Source organism: Empidonax traillii, unplaced genomic scaffold (assembly GCF_003031625.1).
Source record: "Empidonax traillii isolate 1590-97213 ecotype Southwest subspecies unplaced genomic scaffold, ASM303162v1 scaffold520:size1094406, whole genome shotgun sequence".
NCBI lineage: Eukaryota > Metazoa > Chordata > Aves > Passeriformes > Tyrannidae > Empidonax > Empidonax traillii.
Window position 1 is genome coordinate 952,312 of NW_020955713.1, and position 13,802 is coordinate 966,113.

Below are 13,802 nucleotides of genomic sequence, written 5' to 3' on the forward strand. Positions count from 1 at the left end.
GCACTGATCCCAGGGAACAGCACTGACCCCAGGGAACAGCACTGATCCCAGGGAACAGCACTGACCCCAGGGAACAGCACTGATCCCAGGGAACAGCACTGACCCCAGGGAACAGCACTGATCCTATGGAACAGCACTGATCCCAGGGAACAGCACTGACCCCAGGGAAAAGCACTGATCCCAGGGAACAGGACTGATCCTATAGAAGAGCACTGATCCCAGGGAAAAGCACTGACCCTATGGAACAGCACTGACCCCAGGGAACAGCACTGACCCCAGGGAACAGGACTGATCCTATGGAACAGCACTGATCCTATGGAACAGCACTGATCCCATTAAACAGCACTGACCCCAGGGAACAGCACCAATCCCAGGGAACAGCACCAATCCCAGGGAACAGCACCGATCCCAGGGAACAGCACCGATCCCAGGGAACAGCACCGATCCCAGGGAACAGCACCGATCCCAGGGAACAGCACTGCTTTCCTCACTCACCCCAGGGTGATTATTGAAGCTTGTTAATTCCCTTCCACACCTTAACCTGCCATGTGACCAACCCATTCCAGCTCCAGCAGGAATCACCCCAGCCATCCAGGAGCACTGTTGGATTGCCATGGCCTGGCTGGGTGAACCTGCAGCTCTGGCCTCCATTTCCAGGTACTGGATTTTGAGAGCAGGTTTCTAAAGTGACACTCAGGGCTCTGAGCAGAGAGAAGTTTGCATCTTTGTTCCCTGAGCCTTGCATAAATCCTACTGATCTCCAGCTACATTTCTTGTCTCTTCAACCAAATACAAAGGGAAAGGGGCTGTTGGGAATGAAATGGGATCAGGAGGCAGAGTGAGTAAAGGCATTTTGGTCCCTATGTCCAGATCAGTACTGGTGACACATGGAGAAATTCTCAGTATTACTGGGATATGTTCTTTGAATGCATCTCCATTTTGGTCTCTGCAATGCACAGTGAGGATCACCAGGAATTTTCAATGCCAAAAGTCACGTGAAAAAACCTTCAGGAGGTCAGCCCTTTGTCTGGGCCACATGGATTAAAAAAAAAACAATTATAAAAATGCAGAAATTATCTAAGAAACACCTTCATTCCTCAGTGGCTTCTTCTGTGGAAATCTGGATACAGCTCCTGGAGTCCAAGTCTCACTCCAACCACTTGCCATGAAGAATCACTAAGAAACAAGGTTTTAACCCAGAGCCCAATCTCCCTAATTTCACTCAGTAATTTCTGCGGAGTGATTCTGTAGGATGCCTAAAGGTGAACGGAAAACACCAGCACTGCCCATCCTGTATAGGGTAACTGAGAAATACTTAGCCCCAGGGAGCAGCTGCCATGGAATGCCATGGCAGCACAACAGCCTGACTCTGGAACAGGGGAGAAGTTCCTCCGACTGGGACTGGATGCTCACTTCCAAAATCCCAGGAGCCATTACAGACCTCAGATGTGACCCCCTCATCCTCCCTGTCAGCAGCACTGGGGAGTGGGGGTTTGTACATCCAGAGGGGCTTGGAACTCCAGGTATTTTGTTTCACTTGCTCTGACACACAGACCTAGGCTGACATTTCTGTTGTTCTGCAGGAGACCCTGCACTAATTTTTCTCATAGTTTAGGTCAGGATACATCTCCTCTGCTTGCTCTCTGGCCAGCTGAACAGGCAGGAGTCTTGTTTTGCTCCCTATACTTCCTTTCAATTTCCATGGATAATCCTCTTCCAGTTGCCGCCAAACTGCCAGCAAAAATGTAGTCAGATAGGAAAATTTCCTCCTTATGTGTTGTCTGGTTTCCCATGAGGACCATTCCCACCAGATGCCGCTTTATTCTCCATCCATACCAGGGGAGCCAACTCCTCAGTGTCACAACGAGCACCACTGTACATCCTCTGCAGCCCAGACACTGCTCTCTGAGGCCTGAAGACAAAAGTCTCAATGCTCTGATGACCTCCAAAATTTCTGCTTTTTCCTCCCAACTTAAACAAATAGTCTTCAAACCGAGACCCAGAGAGAAGGCTCCTCCATCTGACATCAGGCAGAGAGAGTTTGAGCCAGCAATGCAAGCCAGACAAAGGAATATTAGTTCTAGCAGTCTGGAGGATGGTAATAGTTCATTGGGAAAAAAATGCTCATCAGATGACAAACTCCCTCTAAAACTGAGCAACACAAGTAGAGACCGTCATACTGCTCCTCTGCTCTACTCTTGAAAAGTCATCTGCCTCAGGCTCACAAAAAGGCCAAGATATTTCTAAAAATAAAAGTACTGAGTTGCTGAATGGCCACGAAAACCTCCTGCCTCAAAATCTGCAGCTACACAGCAAGGTTGGAGAGAACACCGTGGGCAGACAATGCCATAACTGCTGCTCTGCAGCTCTTTAAACTTCCTCAGAAAGCAGCTGAGACACATCCCAGTGGAGGGTGGAGGAGGGAGAGCAGGAGAAGAGCGATGCAGAGGGTGATTGTCACTGCGTGATCTCCCGTCAGCGAGGGCTGTGCTGCAGCTCTGAGGGTGGCACACGGTGTGCTCAAGGATACACCTGGGACAGGTGATGCTGAAAAGGGAGGGACTCCAGCCTGGCAGCAGCAAGAACCTTGTTCACTGCTGTGCTCAGCCAGGGTGGCTGCAGAGGAGCTCCCAGGGTGATGCTGTGGCTGAAACGACTGAGGTTCTCTTTGGGTGTGAAGTGGGGCACTTCCCAAGGGCAGCAGGGAGACATTGGGAGCTCTCAGTTCCTCCAGAAGGGTGGGGAATTCACTGCAGAACAGTCAGGGCAGAAGATAAGAGGATAAATGAAGGACAAGAGCAGCAGAGCTTACAATGGAAACACAAGCCAGTCCTTTGGTTTAACTGGGAGATGAGGGACCTGAGAGCAGGCTGTGCAAGGGTCTGCAAAGGCCAGAAATTTGGTAACTTAGTCCTCCTTCACCAAGCAGACAAAGTTATAAATAGGATCTGGTGCCTGAAAGCTACAGCTGGATATTTTCAGGCTCAATTTAGTGATGGTAATAATGCATCAAAATAATTACCTTAAGAGATTGCTGTATTTTCTGTCACTCAACAGCAAGATTAGATTTCTCTCTAAAACTTATCTGTGAGCAGTTAAATCAAGACAATCCTACAGAATGTGTTTCTCTGGGCAGTGCAGAGATCACAGTGGCCCCTCCTGGCTTCCCTGGTCTTGGGAAGACCTTCAAGACCTTGTGAATGGCAAGCTGTGGCAGCCAGGAAAAAACGTGGCACGCATAAATCCACTCACTTCCACAATGCATCACCACATCAGAGAGCAGATTATCTCAGTAACATCACTTTTTCCAGTCAAAAATTCTGGCTAATAATTTGTGTATGACATTTGTTCAGAAAGATCTTGCCAGGATGGATAAGAAACCACTTGGATGGTTCAGATGAAATTATACCATCACCTGTGGAAAAAAAAAAAAACTACCTCTACTGAATATGATGCAAAGTGATTCCTTAACTATGGCCTGAAATCCAGTATACTCTGAGCAGACACCTCTGCTATGGCAAACAGGTCTTTCCACAGGAAAACCCCTCTGCTCAAACCTATCAAATTTTTAATGTGTGCCATTACACACACAAACAGGTGGAGCCTGTTGCCAAGGCACTGGGATTAGAGAGTGGGAAAAACACCTGAACTCATAGAGTTCCCTCGCTGGAGAAGCAAAGACACACCATCCACATGGAATCTGGAGCTGTTTTTCTCTTGGTTAGGCAGGATCTGTGTGGAAACCACATGTGCTACCAAAAGGGATCCCTTTCTCTAAGGGAAAACCCATGAGGGCAGGTGCCCTCATGAAACACTGCATTTAAGCACTTCTGATGAAAAAGTGATATCCAGAGTCCTCCTCAATAAGGAAAGGAATTGAGCAGAGAGGCTGGATGAACTTCCTTGAGCATCCCAGGCGTCAGGGTGGCTGTGGGTCTGTCTGTCCCCTGCAGAGCCAAGAATGATCCCTGGGCTGGCAGGGAAGGGTCTTCAACAGCCAGGGCCCATCCCAGGGACCCTGAGAGAGGTGAGCAAGGAGCAGAGATGGCAGACAGCTTCAACCACGGGTTCAGATCTTCAGGAAGTTCATGGCAATGACACAGGTCCGTGGTCAGGTTGGGAAGTCAATCCACAGGTCAGCAGCAGGATTAGCTCTGGTGAGGTCACCCAGGGCCACACACACACCAGGGATCCTCAGGGAGGTCCAGAATGATGGGACAGGGTTGACATCAAGCTGGGAAGTCAATCTGTGGGTTGGGGTCCAGACCCATGGGATCCACAGCCAGGCATGGGCATGTCTACAACAGAACTGGAGACCAACATCCTACAGTGCAGCCAAGAAGGGCCTGATGGCTCAGACAGGAACAGGGAGTGTGACACTGGGCACAGGCCCCCTGTGAGGCTGCTCAGGGCCTTCAGGACCTACTAACGCTCCCAGGGCACTAAAATCACTTTGGATTTTTGTCCTGGAAGCAAAAGACATGGAGAGCTGTGGAGAGTTCAGTGCTCTCAACACATGCTTCCATGGCCTGTGAGTCTGCTGCCTTACCTGCAGGTACCAGAGAAGGATGTGGTGAGTGCCCATTCCCAAGCCTGGACTGGGGAAATCCCACTAAAAGCTAAATCCCACTCCTGGTGGATTTGCAGCCAGTCCATACCCCCAGTGCTCCAAGTTTTCTCTGCACTGCAAGCACATCATAGAATCCCAGAATGGTTTGGGTTGGAAAAGACCTTAAGTCCAACTCATTCCACTCCCTGCCACGAGCAGGGGCACCTTCCACCAGCCCAGGTTGCTCCAAGCCCCGTCCAACCTGGCCTTGGACCCTTCCAGGGATGGGGCAGCCACAGGTTCTCTGGGCAACCTGTGCCAGGGCCTGCCCACCCTCACAGGGGCGGATTATTTCTCAATATCCAATGTAAACCTACTTGGAGGCAGTTTGAAGCCATTCCTCCTTGTCCTGTCACTCCAGACCCTTGGAAATAGTCCCTCTCCATCTTTCCAAGCAATCCCAACAGCCCAGCCACCTGCAAACATGGTTCAATCAGTCCCACCTTACAGAGCAGACAAAGCCTGAGTGAGGACAGACAAATCTCTGAACCCTCCCCATGCCCCTCCATGCAGAGGCATTTCTAAAACTGGGACAATGGCTGTGCCACAATCCACTTTTGTTCTGCAAACAGTCCCTGACACCCTCCTTCGAAAGAGTGAACATGCTGACAGAAACAGCAGAGAAATGTGTATTTCTAAAGGGTCATAGCCCAGTTCTAGGCTTATGAAAAAGCCACTCCTCCTCACTCAAAAAAGTGAACTTTGGAGACATTTGGCATTAATAATTCCAGGGAACCCCACAGCAGAGTTCTTCTCCAGACAGCAGCACTGACCAAAAATTATCCTGCAAAGTTCCTATTGACCCTGCAGGACTTCAGTCCTCAATGAGGACTCAATGAGTTTTTATCCATGAGAGAAAACCAGAAGGACAGGCTCTGGAAGGGAAGCTTGCACTCAAGCTTCAGAAAGCTGATGTGGAAATGCTAAAGGGGTTTCTTTAGCCGTTCCTACTATCACTAATTTGTCAGCATGTGATTTATGCCCAGAAGAACAAAACTAGGGTAAAGACACTATGTCAGCTTTACTTCTGACTGCAAGGCTTCAAAAAATCCAATTGTGATTTTCAAAAGTCAGCTGCTTCCCAAGACCTTGGATTTTGGGAAGAGCAGAGTGGGAGCAGTTGGAAGGTGGGGGAATGCACTGGCCAGTCTGCTTTGGGAGCTCATTGTGCCATCTCCTGTATCCTCATCAGGGTTAGTGTCTTGTCACTGTAAATCATAACTCTTACTGGCCATGGGAACTAGGAGAGGAAAAAAATGGTTAAAAAAAAGAAAAAAGAAAAGTTTATGGGGAAGGGGTTAAACCTTATGAAAATATTATCTTGATCTGTTCTTAAGTGTCCTCATAGTTAGAGATATTTGAAAGCACTGGAAACTCATCTGCACATCTCTGGCTGCTGATTTAGTCTGCAGTTTAGAGGCAGCTTCTTTTCTTTCACAGCAGAAACCAGGGCACAGGAATGGTTTCAACCCCAGCATTCCAAAGAACACTCCTGCTTCTCCTCCTCCTCCAAAACTGGCCCCCAGCAGCCACGAAGCAGGGATTGGGCAGGACCCTGAGCTGGCCAGGAGAGGGGCAGGGCCTGTGGAGGCCTTTGCAGGGCCCACTCCAGGGAAACACCTCCCAGGGAACAACTGCTGTGGGTTTCTTTTCTGCTGGAGAGCCTGGACTGGAACCAGCAGCTCAGCTGTTGCTTCAGATGGTTGGGAGGGTGCAAAGATATCCATGGCATAAACCCCCAATGCCCAGTCCTCAGAGCTCACTGCTCCTGAGCTCTCTGCCTGGGGGACCAGTGACTCCAGACCTCAAGGGCACAGACTGAGCCACTGCTGGTCACCAACAGCTCTGCTGAGGATTGAAAACACCTGAACCGAGAGGTGGAGCTTGGGGGTTCAGGGAAGCTCAGGAATAACTGTTACGTGTGCAGTTACATTACTGGGGTAGTTCCTTCAGCAGATGGCAGACAACAAGATCAGCTTTGTGATGCTGGTGGTAAAGGCATTTTGTGCCCTGCATCTTCTGCCCTCATCCTGTTCTATCTCCAAGCTTCAGAGAACCTGCATGGGAGCTATCAAGAGCCACCAAACCTTGACTCACCTTAAAAGTGGCAGTCTGGTGGACTGTGTTCCCAGAAACCCAAAGATGCCTTATTAGGATCCCTTAAAATCCCGACTGGGGGTGAATTTGGGGAGGGAGGTGCGCGTGCCCCCCCGAGGGATGAGCTCGCCCGTCCCTCCTCTCCATCCTCCCAAATGCTGGAGCAGGACACACCCAGGCCAGGAACAGCCACGACAGAGCCCAGGGCAATGCTGGGAAAGGAGCAGGAAGTTCAGGGTAAAGAACTTCTCTGCATACTTCTAGAGCATTCAAATCCAGCACGTAGCAAGAATTCCTCTAAACTAGTTTACTCAAATTTTGCACTGAATTCCAGAATTGTTCATTAACACCTCCCCTTTGTCTGGGGAGGGTAGACTGTGGTGTCCCTCCACAGCGCAGGCTGCAGCAAGAACTGCCTTTTCTGGAGCTCCCTGAAATAAATGGTTTCTTGCCTGTGATTTAGTAGCAGGCTGATGAGGTCAAGTACATAATTTTGAAACCCAGTTTTAACTCACTGTGTGAAACAACCTCCTAGAAGCTCATAAGAAAGATTCTTCTTCCCTAACATGTACATTCAGTTATTATTTAGGGGAGCCTACAAATTTGGTGCATTGCTTCAGTTAAACAACAAACCAAACCTCCAACCCCCCAAGGAACAAGTGTAGAATTGCAGGGACTGGGGTACGAGCTGGTGACACTTCACAGTGTCCCTGTGAGAGGAGATCCCAGCTCAGCTTTACAGTCCCTGGGAAGCGCATGATCCATGCCCTGCCCACTGCAATCCCACAGCTCCAGGGGAAGGACCCACAAGAATGATCTCTCTGCTGCCACCCCCATGTTCAGCACAAGCCCTGTAAATCAGAGCCTGCAGGGGAACAGGAGATACTCACTGATGGGAGCGTGCAGGGCCACGTGCTCTTGGTAGGGAGTGTAGTACTTGTACTGCTTCCCACAGAACTCACAGGTGTAATTGCCAGTTTCTGTGAAATGACACAAGCACGAAGATCAGGAAGGGGTGTAGCCCTCTCACATAGCCCCCGATTCTTGTCTTTTTACATATAAACTGGCCAGGTGACACAAACTTGAGCGCATTCCTCAGACATGTGGAACTCACCTCCCCTGTATTCCACATGTCCTTCCCAAAAATCGAAACAGCTCAAGGCAGTGACCAGAGGGATGGACTGTGCATAAAAAGCCCAGCAGAACTGAACAAGCTGCAGGAGATTACCCCAAAATTACAGCAAGTAAGTGCAAAACAAAGGAGAGGATCCATTTCTAAAGTCTGTATTACAGATAGCACAGTTTTGTCCTTTGGTTATAGAAAGTCTGTGATGTGTGGACAACAGTAAGAGTCAAACTAGGAAACAAGTAATCAAACCTCAGTATTAGAGAACTTTTATATTGGGATTGTAGAGTTCTCTTGCAGGAGAAGGGGTTTTTCAGGAGCAACAGTGCTCATTCCTGCTGTGGGGGTACTGGAAATAATGGAGTGTAAGCACACACTGACCCCTCCTGCTCCTGCTCCTGCCAGTGTCAGTCCAGAACTGACAGTAAGACAAAGGAAAACTCAGGGATAATCAATCGTTTCCAAAGTGAAGAATTCAGAGAAATGCTTTGGCAGTCTGGTGCTCTCTCTGCTTCCCTCTGCTCTGGTGACCCACCACAAAGGCAGTGTGAACAGATCACCTGCCAGCTCTGCCACCTTAAGGCCCTTTCTCATTGCTGCCAGACTGCTTTTCCCCTGAACCCTCTCCCTCTTCCCTTTGCAGAGCTCTTGAGCAGAAAACATCTCAAACTGCAGTCCTTAGGGCCAGGGCTGCTGGTGTTTGATGCTCCTTTGAACCTGAACATATCCAGTGCCAAGAGCTCTGTGTAGCAGAGCTTCCTGGTGTTCCTGGAGGTATCCAGCCAAGGGCAGCTGTGCCTCCTGTGCTTCCTCTGCCATTTGAAGCTGGGTGGTAACTCTTACTTGGCCCGATCTTCTGGAAGGGCTCCGGCTCCTCCTCCTTGACCTCGTCGGCGGCGATGACGGCCTGGTCATAGGGGTCTGCAAGAGAACAGAGCAGCAGCTCAGCTGACACACCCTCAGGGCTGCCTCCTACAGCTGCACGGGCACTGAATGCTCCTGCATCTGTATGACATTTCCATCTGCAACAAGATGTGAAGACAGGAATTATAAACCAAATGACCCCTCTGTCTGACTTGTCCCTTCTCCTCCTCTTCAGGTGCCCCAGGATTATCCCTGCTTCCAGCCCAGGAACATGACTTGTAGGTATGAATGTTTTTAAAAAAAAACAGAGGAAAAACTGAACAAACACATTGCAACGTCTGATCCATATTTTCTGATTTTCTTCCAGTGCATCTCCCCTCTGACACTGCTGTACTGGCTGGCAGTGGGCAGGGCAATGCAGTCTGCAGGCAAATCACTCAACAAATGACCTGGGACTTCTACCAGCTAACAGCACAGCTAGCCACAAATCATAACCCAACCCATTTTTAAAAGAATTTCATTTATACCTTGAACAATTCACTAAAGCACCAAAGACATGAAACACCTGCTTCTTTGATTTTCTGAAGCCTGATCAATTGTATGCGCAACAAAAGCCTGGTATCTGCTAGGGCTGGGCATCAACCTACTGGCTCTAGACACTGGGGAAGGGAGAGGGGACACTCCCTGTCCCTCTGCAATCCATGACAAAACTCCCTTGACTCTTCCAAGTTCAGAATTGGACCTTCTGTGTCTGAGCTACTGAATGCTTGAAAAGGTTTGTGAAATAAAGCACACAAAGGAGCTCGGCTTACCTGCCCGGTTTTCTGGGGCCCCTTCCACACTAAAAACTAACACAGAATAGAAGAAGGAGGGGAAGAAACAAAACAGAAATTAAATCCTCTTAAAAGGTCTTGTTTTCCTCCTGCATTTCACATACTGCTCAGCATAGTTCAGCCCCACGGAATAAACCAGGCTTAGTGCCCCAGTCCCTCCTCTTCCCAGCAGCATCCACACAGGAACTAGTTGAGCATGCCCAGCCCTAATCCACACAGATCCTCAAGGCCTTTGTTCTGACACTGGCACGGCCCCACAGAGGTTCAGATGCACAGCTGCCTCACACCTGTGTGTGCTGGTACACCAGCAGCCCCTTCAGGCACTGGCACAGTGTCCTGGTGGGGCACCCGAGGGGTCGTTTCCAGCCCCGCTGTGCCCTCGACAGGGCTCCTGGACCACAGCCATGAGTCTTTCCTGACTGAAGGAGAGACGTTCCCCTCACAGTGACTCTCAGTCCCACTAATTTCATGCTGGCTCCCCACAGGAGGGAGGGAGCTGGCAGTAGTGCCCTGCAGGAGAACACTGGCTGTCCTCAGAGCACGTTCAGATGCCCTCACATTCCAGTTAAACACAGCCATTCTTCTGGACACCATGTACTGTGAAAAAACACTTGCTTTTCTGAGACAGTGCTGCTCAAAACCTGCTGTTGCCCAAGGAGCCTCTTTCTAGAACTCTGCCAGGGCTCCATCCTTGGCCAATGAGGGGCAGTACTCAGAGGCTTGCAGCACACACAGTGAGGGCCTGGAGTGCCTGTGGGCTCTCAGCTGAGGAGCTCTGGATGCCCAGGAAGCGGGGGGCAAGCCAAAGTCAGTATGTTGATGCTTCTCTTTCCCACCATGTAGGATAAAGAAACACTACATCAGGCAGGGGAGGTCTGCTTCTGTCCAAGTGTCACCAGCCTAGGCCACATCTACAGTCACAGAGAGAGGAAAAATGAGCCTGTAAGGGCCACTGCCCATCACTACCAGGGTGATTAACAAAAACAAAACAACATTTCCCAGCTCTGAAATGTGGTTTCTCTCAGAGGAGTATGTTGGGAACAAACCTGTAAAGTTAGAAACCAAAAGTTAACCAACTCTTTCCCAGAAGGTAGCCAGGCTGACCATTTACCCTGGGGCACTCCAGGATATCCACCCTAACCAGGAACCTCACTGCAGACAGGACCAGAGCCCCCAGGCCCCAGCACGGGGTGTTGTTTTGATGCACACCAAGAGAATCAAGCACAGCAAACTCCTTCCTGCAGAGCTGGACGCTGTGTCTCCATGACAAAGCCAGGCTGTGAAATGTCCTGCACATCACGGGCCACACGGTCCTGCAGAACCACATTTTGCTTCCCCATGGACTTCCCATCCTAGTTTGGGTGTCTGAGTGTCAAAACATTACTCACCATCCACGGCGTGCAGGTCTCTGTGCTCCTGGAAGCAGCTATAGTATTTATATTTTTTCCCACAAATGTCACATGTGTACCTAAAATTGTCTGTAGGAAGAAGAAAACAGGCCACTTTAGAAACTCTGAGGTGAAAGTCAAGCACTGCAACCACACTGTTCAGTCAGACACCCCCATGCACTGACACCCCTCCCACGTGCTCTGTCAAACTCGAAGGCGCACAGACAGCCACGGTCTCGTCCTGCCCCCCATGTGCCCCTGGGGACATATCCTGATTTATCTGCTCTGCAGAGCAGCCTACACAGACCTCACACAAGAGACACAGAGCAGCAGGCCCTGCTGACACCTCCTTTCAGTGCTACAGCAGCTCAGGATGGGGACAAAGCGGCACAACTAAACACAGAGTCAATGTATGAGCTCTTAGAAATCCAAGTCCCGATATGCCAACTCCAGTATGGACTGGGTGTGACTGCACACTCAGTTCTCACTGATTCCTGACTCATTCAGGGTCCTGTCAGAGCCACAAAACCAAAGAGAGCCAACAAAGCAATCCAGCAATCCAAGACACACAGGACAGTGCTCAGTGGAAGAAGGACTGGTGAAGATTGATTTCATGCACCCTATGATCCCCACTTCATCCCAGCAACAACTGACCCCCTTCAGCACAGCTGTGTGGGGCAGACAGATGCAAAACAGCTCAAGATGGTTATGAATGTGGTTTGGTCTGAATGGAGACAAGAGTGTCTTTGGCTCAGCTCTCACATCACTGGGGGAAGAGGATTTCCCTTGTCAGCTTGGTGGGGTTTTTCCACCCTCTGCTGCCTGACATCCACCTCAGGGAACAGCCTGACACACACCCTGGGGCACAGCCTGACACACACCCTGGGGCACAGCCTGACACACGCCCTGGGGCACAGCCTGACACACACCCTGGGGTACAGCCTGACACACACCCTGGGGTACAGCCTGCCATCCCTCAGCAGTCACCCTCCTGCAGCCCTGCACTTGTCAGCCAACTGCAGCAGCTGATGGGCTGGTGCTCCAAGCCCATGGCAAACCAAGTGAAACACATCAGCTGGTGCAGCCACAAAGGATCTCGAAATTAATGTTTTACTCTCCAACAGGAGCGAGGAGTGCAGACATCAGCTACCACAGCTCCTCAGAGGAGCTGCCATTCAGCAGCTCAGCTGTTTGTATCCCATACATCCATTTTATCAGCAAGGTTTAAGCCTTGTTTTCACCTCTTCCTGACCATATCTGAACACATTAGAGTGTACACATTTTATTTAACTTCTCCATAATTTTATTTTTAAAATATTTCCATATTTTAAGCTAGGATGTGATGGTACAGTCTAACTGCTCACTTGGGTTCACCACTCAGTCCAGCAGCACATGATCTTCAGCACTAAATAAAGAATCCCTTTTTGCACTTCATTCTGCTTGGCTGCTGCAAAAAACCCCACAGCCAATTAGTAGCAGAGAAAACTTGTAACATCATCAGTCCCACCTCCTGGTGTCCTCCAAAGAAGGAACCCAGCTCCTTTTTGAAGGACAATGAGCCATGCAGGAGGTGAACTGAAGATCAGTTCTTCAAAGGAGTCCCAAAGACCAAACACTTCCACATTGAGGAAGAACACTATTATGGCCTTAGTTTGGAAGAAAAGTGCTCAGTAAATAAGGAAACTTGTTAGAACAGAGGAAAACTAACTAACATACCATTTCACACTCAGGCACAGCCAGCTGTGGTCTGTAACAGTGGGGATCTCACTGTCAGCAGTGGAGCTTTGAGTGGCACAACACTAACAGCACAGCCCAAGGGAAACAGGGCTTTGATGGTTCTGTTAAGGGACTGTCTTCCTGCAGGCAGAATGACCTCCAGAGATTACACAGAAGCAGGAATTTGTCCCAGCTGGAACTGGCACTGATGTGACTCCACAGAGAACACCCGGTAAACGGTGCCAAGCCCCAGATGAGGAGCTTTACCGAGGACTGGGAAAGCAGCAGGAGCTGGCTGTGTGCAGCCAAGCTTTACCTCTCTGAACAACAGCCCTTCTACAGGGTTGCCCCCACGTGCCAGACTCCTTCCTTTGTACCCAACAGAGCCATCTTTGCTGACATCCTTCCAACACTTCCAGTGCTGATCCCAGCAGCTACTGCTTTCTTAGCAAGAAACTCCCTGAGCAGAATTAGCTGAGCACTACGAATTGGAATCCTGGAATGTCCTGAGCTGGAAGGGACCCACAAGGATCATGGGGTCCAATGACAGCCCCAGCAATCCAGAGAGCACTGTCAAAATGCTCCTTAAGCTCTGTCAGGCCTTGGCCATGGCCCTGGGGAGCCTGTTCCAGTGTACTTTCCCTGCTCTGGGTTACAACTACTACATCAAGGTATCCAGCTGGGGCACCATATCCAGTACAGGTAACAACACAGCTTTTCAGGGGAAAAGTGGCTGCAAACACTGAAACCCCATCCCTAAACCTCTGGAGAGATGGTACCAGACAGAGCCAAACTAAAGCTACTTGAGCACGTTTGCTCAGATTCGAGCTCTCTGCTATCATCAGGGAGGCACCAACGCAGTGCAGCTCCACCAAAAGCACAACCACCCCAGCAGGCACTGCCAGCACAGGCAAATACACTCCTCAGCCCATCAGCACTGAGGGTCACTGCTGCCCCTGCCTGGTATTCAGGCCACAGGCCTACAGAACACCCCTCTGCTGCAAACCCTGAACTTCCAAAAGCTTCAAAGACATCCAGTTAAAAACCAAACTCCAACAGGTATCATTCCCATTCATGCTCAGGAGTCTTTCTGAGGGGAGCAGTGCTTCCAGAGAGAGCAGTGCCAGCCTGGTATAATCAGTCAGTCCACATTTAATCTTTAATACACA

General features: G+C 49.9%; 1 protein-coding gene across 1 annotated transcript in view; it reads right to left on the reverse strand.

Moving 5' to 3' along the window:
* ZNF618 (zinc finger protein 618) overlaps positions 1-13,802 on the reverse strand; it is a 110,571-nt gene that overhangs the window by 34,759 nt on the left and 62,010 nt on the right. The window contains exons 7-10 of the mRNA XM_027896888.1: positions 10,918-11,007; positions 9,509-9,544; positions 8,676-8,753; positions 7,597-7,686 (exon numbers count right to left, since the gene is read on the reverse strand). Coding sequence (XP_027752689.1) covers positions 7,597-7,686; positions 8,676-8,753; positions 9,509-9,544; positions 10,918-11,007 — 294 coding nt within the window. The remainder of the gene's footprint in view (positions 1-7,596; positions 7,687-8,675; positions 8,754-9,508; positions 9,545-10,917; positions 11,008-13,802) is intronic.